The sequence below is a fragment of the Eleutherodactylus coqui genome, chromosome 11 (assembly GCF_035609145.1).
Source record: "Eleutherodactylus coqui strain aEleCoq1 chromosome 11, aEleCoq1.hap1, whole genome shotgun sequence".
Lineage (NCBI taxonomy): Eukaryota > Metazoa > Chordata > Amphibia > Anura > Eleutherodactylidae > Eleutherodactylus > Eleutherodactylus coqui.
This window is the reverse complement of record NC_089847.1, coordinates 137,325,549-137,345,171: the sequence shown is the minus strand read 5'-3', so window position 1 is coordinate 137,345,171 and position 19,623 is coordinate 137,325,549. Positions and strand designations below refer to the sequence as shown.

Genomic DNA, 19,623 nt, shown 5'->3' with positions numbered 1-19,623 from the left:
AGGAAGGAAGACGCAGCATTGAGCTGTTCTTCGTACAGCGGTAGTTATGTCCCACGCTGCGCCCCCCACAGGCCTCCGGCAGTCGCATCGTGAGCCAGAGCTGAAGTCCAGAGGAAAAGGAAGCCTAAAGGGTTAAACTGAGTCTTTAGTGAGCTCGTTAATGATCCTGGTTGGGTCTGCTCCGCGGATGCCTCAGAGTTCAGCGCTTCCATTCCGGGGATGCCAATCGCGCTGCTCTTTGTACTTTGTGTAACGCCAGTTTGGCACGTGATCCGGTTTATTGCTTTGGGTTTTCTGTGGGCTATTTCCCATGATGCACTGCAGCAGCCCATTCACACTGACCCTTTCATATTCGCTACACGTATACGTGATTCGTACATGGAAAAAAACCTGTAAAGACGCATGAATTTTAAGCTTACGCAATGATCACTTTTCCTGACTGTAAGCTTGTGTTGATCGTGCGGGGATTCGGCCAGAACGCGTCTTTCATTGATTCGAACGGTAAAACAAAAAAAACGCAGTTTCCAACCTATTTTTGGAGGGTTTTGTTTTTCAATCCCACAAAAGTGCGCCAGGAGAAACATCCGCATATTCTGTGTCTAGACCGTTGTAGCGCATGTATCCGTGAAACACTGTGTTTTCATCCATCTTTTGGAGATAACGTATGCGTTTCACAGATGAACCCCGTGGGGGCGCTCCCTCTAGTTACAGAGGCGATTGGTCTTGTTTCTCAGACCGCTATCACACCGTTAAACATACAGTTTTCTATGCTAGTGAGGCTCTTTCACAAGCCGTAAAAAAAGGTGCAAACAGGCGCACATAGGCCGAGGCCACAATGCGCTCACCTCCTCTCCTTCACTCCGGCTGTTTGTAAAAGGGCCTGGTCTGCATTTTACAAGCACCGCCCCCATGACTACTTGGGTAATTTACATAATGCAGAAGTAAAGACTAAACCTAGGGACAAGTTGTGAACATTAACAGGATTTTCCAGGACTTTTACCATTGATGACTTGTCATCAGGGGCAGGCCAGCAGTCAGCGGGGGTAGGCCAGTAGCTGAGCAGCCGTCAGCGGGGGTAGGCCAGCAGTAGCTGAGCAGCCGTCAGCGGGGGGTAGGCCAGCAGTAGCTCAGCCGTAGGGGTTGACTAATCACCTGGTTCCTTCTATCAGGGCAGATGTATTGCAGCAGCCCAGGTTGGTATTGCATTCAATAGAAGCTGCACCTGCAGAACCAACCCGGGCCGCTGCAATACAGACAGAGCGGTCTGCCCTGACAGAAGGCCCAGGGATCAGACGATCGTGATCAACTATCCCGAGGACCGCTCAGCAAAAGTAAGTCCCAGACAACCCCCCTAAGATCCTTTCACACCAAGCAGTTTGCTCCAGTAGACGCACACATCAAGGGCAGTGCTCGGTCCTAGGACCTTTGGGGTTGTACCCACACTGGTAAATCCATGTCAAGCTCCCATCCTACATAGTGAGTGCATGTCGCTAGGCTTCACCATCCGATTAGGATTGGTGGTCGTCTGATCTCTAGGACCCTCGGCGATCCTGAAGGGTCTGCAGTGCAGCAGGATTTCACTCCTTTTACCGCGCAGTGATGCTCCGGCGGCCATGCAGCAGATAAGTGGAACAATGAAGGGTTGTGTCCATACCCCATGAGCCAGGAGGGATGTGGAGGTCTGCGAACGGATTCCACCTCCCCGGCTGACCCCTTTAAAGAGAACCCGGCCTCCTGCTCCATCAATCCAACCCCGATAAACCCCTAACAGCGCTGCTAATGAGTTCCTTCTCGCTGTTCGCTCCGTGTTCCGCTACCTCTGATTGCTGCTTTTGAGGTTTTCCTGCTTTGTATTAAAATGCGTTTTAGAGAGTCAGATTTTTCCACATCAGTTGCTCTTCACTGTAATCCTAGCAGCTGCTGCAGCAACCCCTCCCCTATGGCCCTTTTACATGAGCAGACCAACCCCTCCCCTATGGCCCTTTTACATGAGCAGACCAACCCCTCCCCTATGGCCCTTTTACATGAGCAGACCAACCCCTCCCCGCGCCTCAGCCCTCCCCTATGGCCCTTTTACATGAGCAGACCGCTGTTTAGAGCCTCGTGTAGTGCAGGGTGTTAAGGCAGCTGAAATGCAGCCTAAGTTCTCGCTCACAACCTGAGGGTTGTGGGTTCAATCCCCGCTTGGGTCAGCTATACAAATAATATTTACAAATGACATCACCGCTAAGGTCGTTAGTGTTCATGCAGAGCTTTCACACTGACAGACCTCACCGTTGGGGAGCATTTACACGTAAAGAGCCAGCAATAAGTTTATAACAAGCGAGGGATTTTGCTTTTGCAGTTACAGGTAATGATCACTCAAATTTGTGCGTTTGAATGAATTTTGAGCAATAATCGTTAGTGTAAATGGACGGTTACTTGCTGAAGCTTCTGCGTCATCTGTCCTCGGACGCAGTGGGAGTAACGATCCTCAAGGCGCAGGATACTGCTGAAGTTATAGCTAATAAGGGAGAGCTGAGGTGCGCAGGAGGGGTTTGTTACAGCGCCTGCGCGGGATTACAGTGACCAACTCACTATCCATGCCAATCAATAACAGCGGTGTGCCCGCTGCAGCGCAAAAACTCAACTCGTTTTAATACAGGAAACTTCACAGAGGGGCGCGAAGCGCGGGAACAGACAGCGGTAAGGAAATCACATTAGCAGCGCCGGTAAAGGAGGATTGTGGATTATATTGTAAGAACTTGATGACGGCATCCCTTCAAGCATTCAGGAGTCGGCGGCAGAACCTGGGCGGAAGTGGGGGCTCCAACTCCGCAGGTCTGGGGGTACGGATGCCTCCTCGCTGGACGCCCCCTCCAAGGGCCTTTACAGATCATGAAAAAAAAAAAAACACTTGTACAAACATTCACCCACGGGATGAACGGCCCTATGAACAGTCGTGTCCCCCACATCGTCCAAATCAACCGGTGTGAAGGCGAATGTTAACGAGGGCTGATCTCATTGATCAACGCTCGTTATCCACGCAAGACACTCTAAGGGCTCAGTCACACGGCCATCGATTATGGGCGCAGGTCACACACGACCGCACTCACACCCCAACGTCCTCTCAATCAAAGTGACAGGAAGAGAAAGAATTAGTATTTCTTTAATACATAATAAAATTATTCACATACAGATGATTGAGCGCCGCGCCGTACAGCGGCTCCACATACAAATATAGACAGGGCGATGCTCCACGTACAGGCGGGTGACGAGCGGCCGCCTCCACCGCAAGGGCAGTGCTTCCTGGAAAACCTCCCTTTCGCTGAGATTTGCTGCATGCTCACTTAATGGTTGTTTGCCAACCACACGGGGAAATATTGTGATGCTGGAGGAGCAACTGCCGGTCTGTGAGGCAGCAAGTCTCAGTATATAGGACTTAGGCCGTATTTACACGGGTGAGTGCGATATCGGACCGAGAAACTTGGGCTGACATCACGCTTGTAAACCGGGGATTGAGTAGAACATGTTGCTGCGCGGGTGTGGGGGTGAGGGGGGGGGGGGGCATCTCACGTTAAACTCAGATTGCAACGCTATTTTTTTTCACCCGCAGCAACTAAGAGGCGATTCCTGAACAGCCGCCCGAGAAAACAGACGCGCTGCGGCTCCATCGGTCCGAGATAAAGAAAAAATGACTATGTAAATAAAGACATGGAACTCGCAAGAACCTTCCCGTGTAAACCCGGCCTGAGGGCTCATTCGCACGGGCGGATCTAGTTTCAGTAAATGAATGCGCGGCAGATTTACAGATTGAATTGGTCGCGTGTTCAAACGTTGCTGCAGGTTTTCTTCTAATCACCGCAGATTTACACAAAAAAAACAAAAACGGAACGACCGCTTTGTTTTCCCGTGTAAATATGCGTGCGTCATGCGTATTCACTGCGTACTCGCGCCGTCACATTACGTTTAATGGCCTATTTAGTCCATACTGCAGACCAAAATAAGACATGCAGCATTTTATACGTGTGCGATAAACGTGTGCGAATACCCCAATGCAAACCAATGGGGATCCAAGGCTCCGTATTACACACGTAAAACATGCGCACAACTCGGAGTGTATATACACCCGTGTGAAGGAGCCCTCTATGTGCTGCCCGGCCCTCAACGCAAGGAGCTAAGTGGTAACCAGAACACCCCGTCAGCTATAGAGAGGCAGCAGCACCTACCTGTACCGCAGTCACGCCGCCCCCTACCTTCTATTTGTGTACCTGCCAGTGGGGGCAGCACTGAGCATTGGCACTAGGAAGAATAATGGCTGCTGCTCTTCTGGTTACCACTCTCCAAAGACAAAGTGCATGGTCGCTCTGAGCCGGCCGCCCCTCCCCCCACCAGCAGAAAGCAATTGGAGATCTGTGTTTTTGAGTTTTCTTTTTGTTCATTTTTACAATAACTTATCCGGAATCTCTAATGATCTCAAGAGCCGAGAAATAAAACAAAACCGCGGATGGGAGGTCGATGTTAATAGAGATCGCTGAGCCCCGCTGTCTTCCTGGCTTTCTGCATCAGCGCCCGGAGCTGGAACTGCTTGCGGGACAGAAGACGGACATGCTGCAAAACAGAAGAGACCCCGTGAGTAAACATATGTAGCACATAGGAGTAGTGAGCATTAATGTCAGACCCCCCCCCCCCCCCCGACAGCCGCAGCGTCGCCCACACTGAGGGGCTCCACCGGACCCCAGAGTAAAGAGGTCCTGTCATGTTCTTCATGCCGCCTCGATGGTGGGCAGCACAGAACTGACAGACACACAATCACCCAGCAATCTCACTATGATGCCAGCTGGTTGTCGGGGGTTCTGGGGGGAAAATGACAGATCGGAGAGGCGGCGGTGGAGAACTACTGCAGGTAATATATGCTTACTCCAAGAGGTGAAATCTGGGATGAAAATCAGATTCTAATCATAAATTAAAGGTTTTGTCCACTTCTGTCCTCAGTTTAGGTCATCAATGGTGGATGTGGGGGGGTCCGATGCACAGGCCTGCCACTCCTCAGCTGGAAGCAGATAGCACTGTCCATAGTGCAGCAGCCCGGGGTTGGTACTGCAGGCAGAGCTGCCGCTGCACGATGGGCGGAGCTGCTTGTGCCGATCATGGAGGATCCCAAGCAACGCATCCCCAATCAGCCGGTTAGTTGAGCAGCGGACAACCCCGTTAACATGCTGTGGACGTTCATTCACGCTGCCGGTCCGTTATGTGGCGAGCGCAATATCAATCCAAGAAACCTGGACCGATATCATGATTGGAAAACTGATTTCCTATGCGGGTGCGACGCTACTTATGGATGTGGATCCACGGCAAGAAGACCCAGATTTTGACACTGAAAATCCTGCAGCGAGTTCTGCCATGTGACCGCAGGCTGCCTCTGCGGGGCGCCACAAGTAGTGGAAAATCCACACCACAATCTGCGGCAATTTCTGCGCCAAAAGCAGTGTCAGAATCCCTGCGCCGCGGGTTTTCGTGCCGAACAACTGAAGGAGCCAAATCTGCTCCAGATCTGCATCAAAAACCGCGGCAAAATCCGTATCAAGCGGTGCCGATCCGCACAAACATCCGCAATGTGTGAGCGTACCCGACAGATTTTTTCTGGCATTTGACTAATGCGCGTTTTTGTTTTTTACCGGGCCTTTTCTTAGCCACACGCGCCATGTGCGATTTTTTTCTTTTTAATATCAACGCCTATGAAAAAAACTGAAATATACCGGACGCAGAGCGCACTGCGAGGCGTAAAAACAAAAACACACCAAAAGCGAGGAAAAAGCACTGCAAAAACACGTTTCCAGGGATTCTGATATTGGTCAACCGACCTACAGATTATTCTGCGGCTCAGATTTATTAATTTCATCTAATAATTAGACAATGCAAACTCAGATCGGACCGTCTTTAAGGATGCGCCAATTTATCCCCCAGCAGTCACTGGGATAAAACTGAACTATCAGTAGTTTGTCTGAAGTCTATTACTTCACACCAAAAACAGAGCCAAAATTTTGCAGCACATTTGGTTCGAGTCGTCCCATTCAGGCCACACCCCCGCCGAATGTGGCGAAAAGTGTCTGAAAGTACATCAGAAATGTGCAGCGAAGTCATTGGACCGCTTTCATCTGAAATTAGTGCCAAAAAGCTGTCGAAAATATTCAATAATAAGCCCGCCCCGCGGCGTTCCCGCTAATCCTCCCTCCTCGCTGTTCACTGCGCGATCTTGTAGATTCTCTTCAGCGGTTCGTTAAATCAGTTTCCGGGAAAGCTGATTGACAACCAACATGGCTGCCGATACACCTTGTATACGGGCCGTCACCCAGCCGGGTCAGGCAGTAATGGATGCATCGCTGCGTATTTGCATCCCTCACACTATTGGATCACATGAACAGCCGCCATCTTGGAACACGAGGTTCTACGGTTACAGCTGCACCCCAACTGCCCGAGTAGTAGTACGCCAACATGAATCCTGCCGTCTGCTACAGTCAGTCTCTTCCCCGCTTGAAACGGCAGACGACAGAGAGCAACAGCCTTAGTTACACCACATGCAGAGATACATGCACTATGTTTAAGGCCTTATGTCCGCAGGCAGATGTGATTTGTGGACCTTCTGGTCCGTAAAACAAATCGCAGCATGCTGGATTTCTGTGGAGGCCGTCCGATCCGCGGCACACCCACAGCAGACACTGCAGATCTGCGGGAAAGCGGGAGTTAAAAAAAAGAAAAAAGTGTACTGCGCATGTCGCTCGCCCGCATGTATCCGCAGTGCTAAAGAAACAAGATCCGGACAGGAGGGAGAAGACCCGGACAGGTCCAAAAACGTGCTTGGCCACGGACAGGGTCGGTCGGCTCCCGTGGACATGAGGCCTACGCATCTGACTCTCCCCAGGGATCTCTCCAGCCCGCCAACACACCTTGAGAAAGACGTCCAAGTCTATGACTCCGCGCCGGAGCGCTTCTCCCAGGTAAAAGATAGTGTCCTCTATGGCGTTCTCCTCGGCGTACAGGTTGAGGATCTGCTTGTAGAGCGGCGCGGTCGGCACGATCACCTCATCAATGTCTCTGTACTCGGACTGACTCTCCATCTTCTCCACCACCGCTCCCAGCTCCTCGTCCTTCTTTCGCAACGTTTCAATATTTTTATCTACTTCCGTCTGGTGAGAAAATAGAAAATAAGTCACGATATGAAAGCTGGAACCACAGCGAAACCCCAGAAGTCACCTCCGGATCGCTGCCGGATTACCGGATGACCTACACATCATGCTAACCTATATACACAGCAATACACTGACAGCCCCTTTATTAGAGCCCCCGATCCTCCCCTGTACGGTAATTCCCCCCGTGACCCCAGAGTGCGGCATAAAATCATGTGACAAGTTTTACGTGGATCAGTTTCAGTGTGAATCCACATTAGAAAATGCAGCGATCGGAGCGACTTCCAGCGAGGCCGGTCATCGGTGCTAGACTAGCCAGGGGCTCACTGCCAACCACGGAGGGTTCTTATGTAACAGTGTGGAGAGTATACCGAGAATGGCGCGATCGAGGAAAACATCCAGCGAAAGGGAATCATGAGGATGGAAACAACTCATCACTGAAAGGGGTCGGAGGAGGATGTCAGGAATCGTTCTGACCAACAGGCTGCACAGTCAGCTGAATACAACGCTGGAGCTCCAACTAACGTGTCCGAACGCACAACTCGCTGTTCCTCCGCACGGATGGTATAACAGCGGACGACCAGTTCCAGCGCCATTGTGTCTAAGAGAAACAGAAAGACTCCAGCGGGCAAAAGAGCGCAAAACTTGTATCACTGAGCAGCGGAGGAACATCTCCTGGTCAGATGGAGCAAGATTACTATTGCTGATGGGAGGTCAGAATTTGGTACAAGCAGCATGAATTGCTGACCCCTTCCTGTCAGCCGATCAGAACATGTCAGCACCGCCCTCTAATCTGCAGCGACTACAAGAATCTTCCTGTCCGCAGGGGCCGATATTCCTGCAGAACTGAGTGGAATCTACAACATGATGTACTGCAGCGGTTCTGAAGGGCAGAGGAGTCCAGTGCCACCAGATGGGGGGATAATAAAGGGGCGGTCGGTGTAGATACTTATAACCTACAGAAGAACAACAAGATGACGAACTACATGGAAGTTTAGTTATCACCCTGGAAACTATCATGAACTTTAGGAGTCGTAAACGAACCTCCTGTTAATCCGGCAACGACTAGAAGGACTGCATGCCGGATTACATCCTTTACAGATCAGTGAGGCCGCTCTCACACGGACCGTCCACATGCGGGAGCCCACAGCGAAATCCATCTCTGTCCCCGGCCGGTGTCCGCGCCTACCTGTTTAAATCTGTATTGCAGACGGACGCGGCGGCTCGCTGTCTGTTGTGCGCAGTAAAGACTTTTTTCTTTCAAATCCCTGGTTTTCCCGTGCCAGGGCTATGCGATGACGCAGGAACCCGCAACCTATGTGCAATGTCAACTGCGGGTCAGACGGGTTCCATTGACTTCAATGGAAGCCGTCCATGCGGAATCCGCACTAGAATAGAACATGCTGCGATTTAATTCCTGCGAGCGGACGTGCGACTGTTCTATGGTTTGAATGTGTGCGCAATACCGCGGATCATCCGTGCGGGTGACGATCGCGGATTTCACAATTCAGACTCGCTCGTGTGAGACCGGCCTAAACTGTGAAACAAAGGACTATCGCATCTGTTACTAAACTATCCGGACATTCCACAACGCCGACCCTCCACCTCCTTAGTCCATCGTTACACCCCGCCCCCCCATCCTCCCCATCTCCCCCCGAGCTCTGGGGTCATCCGTTCTGCATCCGCGCCATTACTTGGCTTTCCTGGATACAGAACGGCAGGCGAGTCTCGGGGACGATGTATCGCTACGTGTCCAATGAGCCACCATCTTGGAAACAGCCGCAGCACATCCCGCATTACCACTTCCTGGTCCAGCCGGGTGACCATCTCCTCCAGCTTCTGGTGGCCCTTCTTCAGATCCTCCTCCGTGCGCTTCAGGGCGTTGAGCTCCGCCTGCGCGCGGTCGATTTCTTCCTTCATCCTCCATCTTAACTTGTCGCTTACAGCTGATATCAGTGACGCCCGGATGGTGTCCTCCCCGATGGTGCCGTCTCTGGCCGGACCTGAGGAGCGACAAAGATTTAGTGCCTGGATCATCATAAATGGGTCCACCACAGCTCTGCTGACTGGCTGAAGGGGACGGCAGGAATAGCGCCCCCTCTAGCTCAAGCTTTACAAATGCAGCCTATGGACGATCGAACCCTCGTGGCTCTTTTGTGAGAGGCATTGCATGCTGGACACACGGAGTGACTGACCTCCAGCCTCCGTGTGATTCCCCTGCTGTAAGTGGCTGATAACAGAGTATAATAGATTGCATTAATCAGCACAATACTGCCAAGCCCCCCAGCAGTCCGGAGGATGCCCCCCTCGGTTTCTGTCTATTAACCTCCCCACACTAAGGAGCCGACTGATTAAGGGGTCGGTCGCACATCACAGCACCGCTCCATTTATCTCAAGGGGTCTGATGGCTGAGTACAAGCACTCAGCATCTCCGGCCACCCCAATGAAAACAAAGGGAGCGGCGCCATGTATCCAATCTCCTTACTGCACCCCCCCACGGGACCCCTATTTCCTAGAATGGTGAGGGTCTTGGTGGCGAGCCCCCCACTGATCAGACTTATAAACTATCCTACAGACGGGTCAGAAAAGTTATCTTTAGTAGAAGCCCTTTACGTTTCTGACCCCAGGATCTGCAGCCGACGAGAGCAGGGGTCCCGTGCCCCCCGTACGAGTAGAGCGGTGATTGAGCATGCACACTGCCGCTCCATTCCCCTTGTTCTCGGCTTCTCTTGATGAGTGGGGCGGCGGCGCACCGGCTCGACTGTTCTATTCCTACTGCGGTGGGGCTTGTGACTCCTGAGACTGATGGAGGTCCCAGTGCTCGGACCCTTACCCCTTATCCTGCAACCATCCCTTTAAGTCCTCATGCAGCGAGCGCCTGCAGCATTTTCACTACATGTTAACGGGCCATCAGCTGGACATCTGCATGCAGCTCTGGGTGTGACTGGAGTAGAAAACACCCAGGATCACCACCAAGCCGCCGTGTACACAGCTAGATTCCCAGCGGTAACTCATCGGCGTGCGAACCGCCACACGACCCTGATGTAACGTTACTTCATAGAGCAGCAGCTGCAGCAACTATTAGAGGGGTCGGCGACTGACGGGTGCGTCGAAGAGAGCGCAGAGTGCAGGGTAAACAAGCTGTGCTGGGAACGACTGGCGGCCATTTATATGTCCCTACGCAGCTGGACCCGCACACTTGTTGGGCTGCTGGAGAAAACCGATGTCATCCGAATGCGGCGCCATCTTGTCTGCGCATAACTGTGGGGGCGGCCGCCATCTTGTCTGAGCCGCGATTAGTAGTTTTTAAAGCAACCCCCTGCTGGCCGCTCTGTGTGCCAGCGATACTCGCTCCTGAGTGACAGCACGGGGGCGAGGACACACAGGGACGGGTATCCTCCCCGTCGTTACAGCCTTCAATGCTACACAGATATGAGGACCCTTCCTCCATGGCCCTTACTGAAGCCACTTGGCACCAAGCAGAACATCTGAGGCGGCGATACGACAAAGGGGCGGACTTTAATCGCTGTAATCCGGTTATGAAGTCCATATAGATTGTAGCGTCGGGGCGACTAAAGTCCTCAAAACTATCAGAACCCGGAAGCCATTTGTAATAACCAGCGTACTGCATGTCACCTCAAGGAACTGTCCATAGAACCACAGGAGGGTGATGCCCTCTAGTGGTGTACAAGCATAGAAACTGGAGAGGGCTGCTGCCACCTAGTGGCACTAAAAAAATAGCATCCACATAGGAACACAGATACAGCACAAATCATTGCATCAATTACAGACATTTAACCTTTTAGCTGCCAAGGGTTAAAAAAAAAAAAAAAAAAAAAAAGAAAAGGGATGCATTATACCCCCATTTTTTGGAAAAGTTGACATCGTGCCAACGCCATCCAGCACTTTACCATAACAGGCGCCTTCATACAAATTTGCCTCAAAGTATAACATTTTGGAAACTACGCAGAAAACTTCACCTCTGGGGTAAAAAGTTTGATCCAAGTGTGTAAGCGCGGAACCGATATCCTCTCCAATCAGTAAGAGAGGGTGACCGAGGCTGCCCGGGCTGGAGATGGCAGGCTGCCGGGCTGCCCGGGGGCGGAGATGGCAGGCTGCCCGGGGGCGGAGATGGCAGGCTGCCCGGGGGCGGAGATGGCAGGCTGCCATCCCTGGCATCAAATAAGTGCTGCACCTTGAATACTGCCACCCGGACCTGTGTCCTCACCGCCCCTGACCACACTGAATGCCGTGGCTGGGAGGATGAAATAGCTGAGCACCCTGTGCCATGGCACTTCGGTATCCCCCATAGAAGTCTTTGGGAGTCCCACACAGTGTAGCGCAGCAAGTTACATCAATCCCATAGCTTGGGCCGAGCTCATTGTGCTACACTGTTACTGCATTGACTTCTATGGGAGTGATGGAAACCGCGGAGCTCAGCTAAGCTCACCCGCTTCCGTCACACCGGTCATCCACAACCAGCGGCGCTCCCATCACAGCCACGTCTAGTCAAGATGGAAGACCGACCCCTTTAATGTGCAACAAGCAAAGGCCCAAGTCAGGGTAATGAATACTAACCAGAGCTGGTAACTTGAGGGTTGGGGACGGGGGGCTGAGGAAACATCTGAGGGCCGGATGTAGGGGGATACGGCCCGCCGGGGGGATAGTAGCCAGGATACCCGCTGTGAATAGAAACAACACAGTCAATGGACAATAACAGCGTTTGACTACTGGGGTGGAAAGGCAACAAAATGGCAACTTATGTGTTCAGTTTATAACATAAAGGGAGCCGCGCTGATAGAATAGTGCTTCCCTCCCAATCAGGGTGTCCTCGTGCCTTACAGAGGGGTAGAGCAATCATTCGGCATTATGTTGGTCCTACAGAAGCCCGGCTATCGGAATTTTGGGTAGCAACAACCTGAATCTAAAGAAAATTGCCCCAAAAATGACTTCCATCAGCAGGGTTTTCAGATCGGGCAGAAACACGACCCGTGCCGCAGTGTCGTCCGTCCCCCAAAGCCGGAGTGATGGGGACCCACAGAGGGGGGAGTGATGGGGACCCACAGAGGGGGGAGTGATGGGGACCCACAGAGGGGGGAGTGATGGGGACCCACAGAGGGGGGAGTGATGGGGACCCACAGAGGGGGGAGTGATGGGGACCCACAGAGGGGGGAGTGATGGGGACCCACAGAGGGGGGGAGTGATGGGGACCCACAGAGGGGGGAGTGATGGGGACCTACAGAGGGGGGAGTGATGGGGACCTACAGAGGGGGGAGTGATGGGGACCTACAGAGGGAGGAGTGATGGGGACCTACAGAGGGAGGAGTGATGGGGACCACGGTGGGGGGAGTGATGGGGACCTACAGAGGGAGGAGTGATGGGGACCACGGTGGGGGGAGTGATGGGGACCTACAGAGGGAGGAGTGATGGGGACCACAGATTTGCCAGTCCATAAAAAACCCCGTCGCTCCTCCGCCATTATATTACCTTTGGTTAGACGGGTACGGAGGGATGGCGCCGGGCATGTAGGAGTCTGAAATACACAAGGATAGTCGTTAGTAGCTATTGTGAAAGTCACTAGAAAAATGGAAATCTAAACACAACAAGCACCATAGAAGGCGGCGGCGTTCCGGTCCTTATATACAGACCGACCGATTATCATTTGTTCGCCCAACGATCAGGACGAACGATTAAATAAGCCCTTAGGCCTCATGTCCACGGGCAAAATATGATTTAAGATCCGCAGCGGATCTCCCGCCCGCGGATCCGCATCCCATAGGGATGCATTGACCACCCGCGGGGTAGATAAATACCCGCGGATGGTCAATAAAAGGGATTTTAAAAAAAATGGAGCATGAAAAAATCTGGACCATGCTCCATTTTCGTGCGGGTCTCCTGCGGGGACGGCTCCCGCGGGCTTCTATTGAAGCGTATGGAAGCCGTCCGGATCCGCGGGAGACCTAAAATAGGAATTTAAAAGAATTACTCATCCGGCGCGGGCGGGGAAAGCCTTCTCTTCCTCACGGCCGGATCTTTCTTGCTTCGGCTCGGCGGATGTGCCCGGCGCATGCGCGCGGCACGTCGAAGACGTGCCGGCGACGTGCCGCCGGCGTGACGAATTCATCCGCCGGCCGGAAAAGAAGATCCGGCCGTGAGGAAGAGAAGGCTTTCGCCGCCCGCTACGGATAGGTAAATGCTTTTAAATTCTTATTTTCAGCGCTCATGTCCGCGGGGCAGGAGGGACCCGCTGCAGATTCTCCATGTAGAATCCGTAGCGGGCCTGATTTTCCCCATGGACATGAGGCCTTAGGCTAACTTCACACGGCTGAGTGCCATATCCGGACATGATTAATGGTCCGATTTCGCATTCGCCAACATACGATTTCCTCGTGGATGCAAGGCGTTTTCATGTCAAAACCGCGTTGCATCACTTCGGGGAAGTAGCGATCCTCTGTGCGGCTGACCACTACAGGAGGAGCGCAGAGTTTCTCCTATTGTTTCCAATGGGAAGACCTCGCATCGCACCTCATGGGCCTACCTGGCACGTGGTGCGATGCTCTTGCCGGCCCCATTGAAAACAATGGGAGATGCGATCGTTCACCCCAAGATAGGGCATGCCGCGTTTTGTTTCCCGCATCATGGTTCGATGTGGGATCACTCATGTGTACGGCCCCATTCAATAGAACAGGATCATATACGTACATCTTGCAACGCACAAATCATGCTTAATTTTCTTTCCCCTTGTGAAGCCTTAAAGGAGCTTTCTGGAACTCTGACACTGATAGCTTATCTTTAGGATAAGCCATCAATATCAGATCAGTAAGGGTCCGATTTGGATTGTAGGGGCCGCAGCACTCCAGCCAGTCATGTCCCCCCATGGTTTACCAGGCACAGCTCTGTATATTTTATGGTGTCCGGTATCGTAGCGCTCCGCAGCTCGGAGCGTTGAAGTGAACGGGTCTGAGCTGCAACACCAGACCCCACTGCTACCGGATGTACAGAGCCGTGCCTGGTAGGAAGCGTGACGCCTTCAATCATCTGATGGGTCAGGATGTCAGGAGTCAAACCCCTACCAATCCGATACTGCGGCCCGTCCACCGGTAATACTTATTAGCAAGAATCAGACATGATCTAGAGACACAACTCACTGTTGGGAGGTCCGGTGGCCGGGTACATGTACGGAGCCGGCGCTGAAGATCGCGAGAAAACTGGCGGCTCCTCTCCAAAGACAACAATCAGGATCTGAATTAACCCCAGCAGGTCTGACGGCGGCTGCGGAGAGAGGAGAGAGAGATGACTGCCCTGTCTGCCTTCCTGCAGCCTCCAGCACATTCCCATTCAGCCGCTGATGTGTCACACGGCGCCGCTCATCAGCTTCCACAATGCAGCGCGTGACGCGAGCGCAGAGAATGAAGACGAGAGCAAAACTAAAGAGAACGCTTAGGAGATCAGTTATGCAAAGAGGAGGGATTCCTTAACGACAAGTGTGTATGAAAGAACCTGCGACACACCGGCGTATCTGAGGCCGTGGGCCGTACATGTAATTCCACGGACAGCACAGAGCTCCATAAAGGCTGCGCATACAGATCAACGGTCTATGTGAAAAAACTTTAGTCAGTGGTGGTCCGCACGCTAAGACCCCTGACAACTGCTAAAACAAGCAGGCAGAGGCGCTCCTCTGAACGCTGCGCCCGTGCGGGTGTCATCGGCGAGCGGTGAACAGACACCATAGACTTTCTTTGAATCCTTACACCAGGAATAGCTGATCGGGCACGGCTCTCAGAGGGGCACTGCTGCCCGTTTGTCCTAGCGATCAGTGGGCATCTAATTACTCAGACCCCACCAATCAAAATGTCCCTAAGAGGGGTCAGAAGTTGAGTTACACTTTAATGATCTGAACTCGGAGCATCACAGATTCTTAAGAAGCTCAGCGTTCCGGTCAAGATCCCCGCGGTCAGATGGATGCATGAATGCGGTCCCTGTCCGACTTGCTTGTCACCGGCCTAAAGCACAAGGCAAAGTTTAAAAGTTCCCATAGGCTAGCCATACTCTCTAACATTGGCAGGGTGAGACGCAACTGAGCAGTAGAGTTGCCGAGGGAACTTTATACGCCTGGCGAGCACCGAGCGCGGATCCTACGCTGATTAACAGCACCCATGAGGGGTACGGTTTGGGTGTCACATGCTTGTCACAAACCCATCACGTTCAACCCATTATCCTAAAGAGGAGGCAAAATAACCCCCGAGGCAGCTGCCAATGAAAGTACCAATACCCCATGACAGAGCGCTGCTCTTACAGTAAAGAATCCCGTCTATAATGATGAAGCAGCCTTCTTGCCTGTAGATGTAGTGGATGCCCACCTGTCAGGCTTACAGGTCCTGGCCATAGATATATCAGTGTACAGATGACCCCGCACAGGACACAGAAAGCTTCCGTGCCGCTGCCCGTACTCACGTGTTTCCATTCGTGCAGATATGGGAGGTAGATCTTGCCGTTAGCGTCTACGTGTTTTCCGGTTTTGATGGTCATCGTACTAGTAGGTTTAACGAAGCAGATTGGGGGGTTGTAGGGGTAGGTGTCCAGCAGCCACAGACATATGGGGATGTTGTATGTGTTACCTAAAGAAATGAAAACCAATGAGAGCCTCAAGGGGCGAGAATATCGGTTTATCAACCACAGAAACACAGTAATTAAAGGGGTCATCGGGACTTTAAAGGCCGACAGCCATCAATATGTGATCGGTGGAGTCCGACTCTTGGCAGCTCCGCTAATCGAGCGAAAAGCTGATGGGTGTAAAGATTCTCCCTGATCTACCCTGTTTCCCTAAAAATAGGACATACCCTGAAAATAAGACATATCATGATTTTCCAGAATTTTTGAGGATGCAAAATGATTTTTCAGGCTTTTTGAGGATGCTTGAAATATACAGTAAGCCCTACTCCAAAATTAAGCCCTGCTAACAGTCAATTTAAATAGTGTCCAGGCAGCTATACATGTAAAAAAGTTAGACCTTTTTGAACAAAAATTAATATAAGACACTGTCTTATTTTCTGGGAAACACGGTAACCGCATACACGGACATGACAATATGAGACCTTCGGCATCTTTGCAGTAGGCGCCACAATGCAATATCGCAAGAAAACGCACGTATGTGAAGCCCGCGCTCCAATGGGTTCCTTCACATCTGAAATGGTTTCTCTGATGCTATCCTGAAAGAAAAAAGATGGCGGCGTTCCCTATATTGTGGCGATCTGCGATATTTTGTAGCCCAGGTTTCCCTATGGAGCCTTCACAGGTGCAATACGGCCGCAATTGTCTCGTGACGATATCGCTGTCGCCTGTGTGAAGGAGGCCCTACGCCCATAGGCATCGCTGGTTGGTCTTGGGCAAGTGTTGGACTCCCACCTAAATTGGAAGAGCCGCTTGGAGCCCCAGAGGCAAAAAAAAGATCAGATGTGAGGCGACATACCGGAGCAACTTACCTTTATAGGGTACAGGGATGGTGCCCGAGAGGCTCAGGAGCTCCCTGCAGGTGCCGTCATTGAAGACTGGAGGGGGAGATACAAACGTCAATTAGTCTCTGACCGAAACACCGCACCCAGCGCGCCCCGCCCGCCCCACAGGCGGCACCCAGCGCGCCCGCCCCACAGGCGGCACCCAGCGCGCCCGCCCCACAGGCGGCACCCAGCGCGCCCGCCCCACAGGCGGCACCCAGCGCGCCCGCCCGCCCCACAGGCGGCACCCAGCGCGCCCGCCCGCCCCACAGGCGGCACCCAGCGCGCCCGCCCGCCCCACAGGCGGCACCCAGCGCGCCCGCCCGCCCCACAGGCGGCACCCAGCGCGCCCGCCCGCCCCACAGGCGGCACCCAGCGCGCCTTCCCGCCCCACAGGCGGCACCCAGCGCGCGCGTGCGCACCACAGGCGGCACCCAGCGCGCGCGCGCGCGCACCACAGGCGGCACCCAGAACTCTGCAAGCCTCTGCTGTGGAGGGGATGAAGGGAATCCCCAGAGTGATGCAAGGCTGTTCTAACATGAAAGCACCTCCCATGCCCCACATCGCCCTCGCCTGTGGAGGACGCCGTCTCACCAATAGATGCTTCCTTCACTCTCATTTCTCCAGATACGGGACATTTCACACCATTTTGGGGTCCAGGACTGGCTACAACCATTTGGGCTGTGCCCCCACGGGGCTCATCTGCTGCTCCGCACAGAACATCCACCGCATTTACAGCGGCACAAAAGGGGATGAGATTATCAAAGACTGGCCCGCATGCTGCACAAACCCCACATAAAGCCCCGCGGTCACATGGTGCGCGCCAATCATAGCTGCAGGGTTTGGTGCAAGTTCCACTTCTTTGAATAAGGGGGGTGTATCCGGAACCAAAGCAAATGCGCCGCGGGTGGACATGGCCTGGGGGGGTCTGGGACTCGGACACAGATGTGATGTCCTCAGGATAGATCCGCAACACCCAACCACTGGGGGGCGCTACACGGGATCCCCGACGGTCAGCTCTGTAAGCAGGAGGTGGCGGGGGCCTGTTCTCACGGCCGTGTTGGCAGGTCCGTCACGTGGCTTTTCAGCAATGAGAAAACCAAGGATGCCAACAGCAGTCAGTTATGGCATCTCCAGCGGGCAGCAGGGATGCAGAGCCGCGGCCGCGCCCGAATCCAGGGCAATAAAGAGGTGACGTCATCGGGCAGCGCAGAAGACAGACCTGCTTCATTCCATCATCACAGCGACGGGTCCGCTCAGCTCAGTCTGATGAAGACTCGTGCCAGTCGATACGTTGGCGTTACTTTGTCTTCTGCGCTGCCCGATGACGTCACGCTTTCTCTATTACTTGTGGCCCTTCAGCAGGTCGGTACGGCTCCTGTGATTGGACGGAGCTGCGATACACGGCGCTGTGCCTGGTGGGAAGTGAAAGGCGGCAGCGAACCCAAGCACTGGATCGGTGGAGCGGACCCCCGCTCACTGGATGCCGACACCCTGTAACGTCGTACCCTAGCAGTGAGGGGCGCCACCTACCGTAGTTGTCGGGTAACGGCTTGAGGTCTCTGTAGAGTCCGATGACGTTCAGGATCTCCCGCACCGACAGATCCCGGTACTTGTACTGAAACAGAGAAGACCCCTACAGATATAGTGATTACTCAGATAAACCATCCCCTCCCCCGCTCTGGCGCCCCGCAGGGGGTATTCGGTCGTGGGACTCTCTACGCCCCCCTGATATCAGCTGTGACTTCATGGAGACGAGATCTGACATCAGCGGGTCACACGGGGGGCCGGCGGGGGAGGGGCTGTCAGTGACATCACAGCAACTCACATGACTAAGTGACATCGCAAGATATGGTCACATGACTGAGAACATACATGGGGGGAGGGGAGAAGATTGGGCAAGACGCGGGTAGGAGAGGAGGGGAGGACGGACCGGGCAGTGATGTCACCAACACGGTCACTATTACTATGGGGGGCATTGAGGGGCAGCAGGAGAACAATTGTGGCTGGAAGACGTCTACATGGCGGTCTGGGGAAGAGAAGAGAAAGCAAACCTCACCTGCGATGACTGGAGGTAACCGCACTGCCATCACTATCACTGTGTGACACAGAGGTGCGCTGCTGCATTCTACATAGACTATCCGGGGCCAATTGTGAGTTCTGCTCTGGGGCCCCAGGAGCTTCATGTAGGTCCCTCAGGGGCCAAATAGGCAGATAAAGACCCCAGGGGGGCAATACAGACACGGGGAGGTGACAGGGTGAAGGAGGAGGTGCATCAGTGACAGGGAGTCGTGGTGACCCGTTTGTGGGCGGCGCTACCCTCACCTTGCTCAGCATCTTCTTGAGCTGGGCCTCTGACACCGCCATGATGAGGAGGGTCCGCCGGCCGCTCACTTACAGTCCCTGGACGCCCTCCGTCTCCTCTCCGCCGACTTCCAGAACCAAACCCAGCGAAGCCGGAAATCCAGCTGTCCGACCGCCACTTCCGCTCCTACGTGTACGTCACTTCCCTGGATACAGCCGAGCGTTACCATGGCGACCAGAGACTGCGCTGCGGCTGCCATGTTGGATAAGGGCAGGACTCTCTGACTCCAGCCTTGTGTAATGAGAGATTGGGGCATCCCAGAAATGACGAGTATAAAGGCAAATCCATCACAGAGACCTGCATTCTGTTGCCCCCCATAATATATAGACCTGCATTCTGTTGCCCCCCATAATATATGGACCTGCATTCTGTGGCCCCCATAATATATGGACCTGCATTCTGTGGCCCCCCATATTATATAGACCTGCATTCTGTTGCCCCCCATAATATATGGACCTGCATTCTGTGGCCCCCATAATATATGGACCTGCATTCTGTTGCCCCCCCCCCCCCCATAATATATAGACCTGTATTCTGTGGCCCCCCATAACATATGGACCTGCATTCTGTGGCCCCCCCATAACATATGGACCTGCAT

The 19,623-nt window shown here is 53.3% G+C and overlaps 1 protein-coding gene across 1 annotated transcript; it reads right to left on the bottom strand.

Moving 5' to 3' along the window:
- Window positions 1–3,128: 3,128 nt before the first annotated feature.
- On the bottom strand, window positions 3,129–19,144 carry TSG101 (tumor susceptibility 101). The gene is made up of 10 exons (XM_066583625.1): window positions 18,986–19,144; window positions 18,194–18,278; window positions 16,649–16,714; window positions 15,621–15,784; window positions 14,315–14,438; window positions 12,654–12,699; window positions 11,745–11,848; window positions 8,967–9,169; window positions 6,927–7,166; window positions 3,129–4,590 (listed from the first exon to the last, which is right to left on the bottom strand). The coding sequence occupies exons 1-10, from the start codon at window positions 19,025–19,027 to the stop codon at window positions 4,501–4,503; spliced, it is 1,164 nt and encodes a 387-aa protein (XP_066439722.1). The 5' UTR covers window positions 19,028–19,144; the 3' UTR covers window positions 3,129–4,500.
- Window positions 19,145–19,623: the final 479 nt, after the last annotated feature.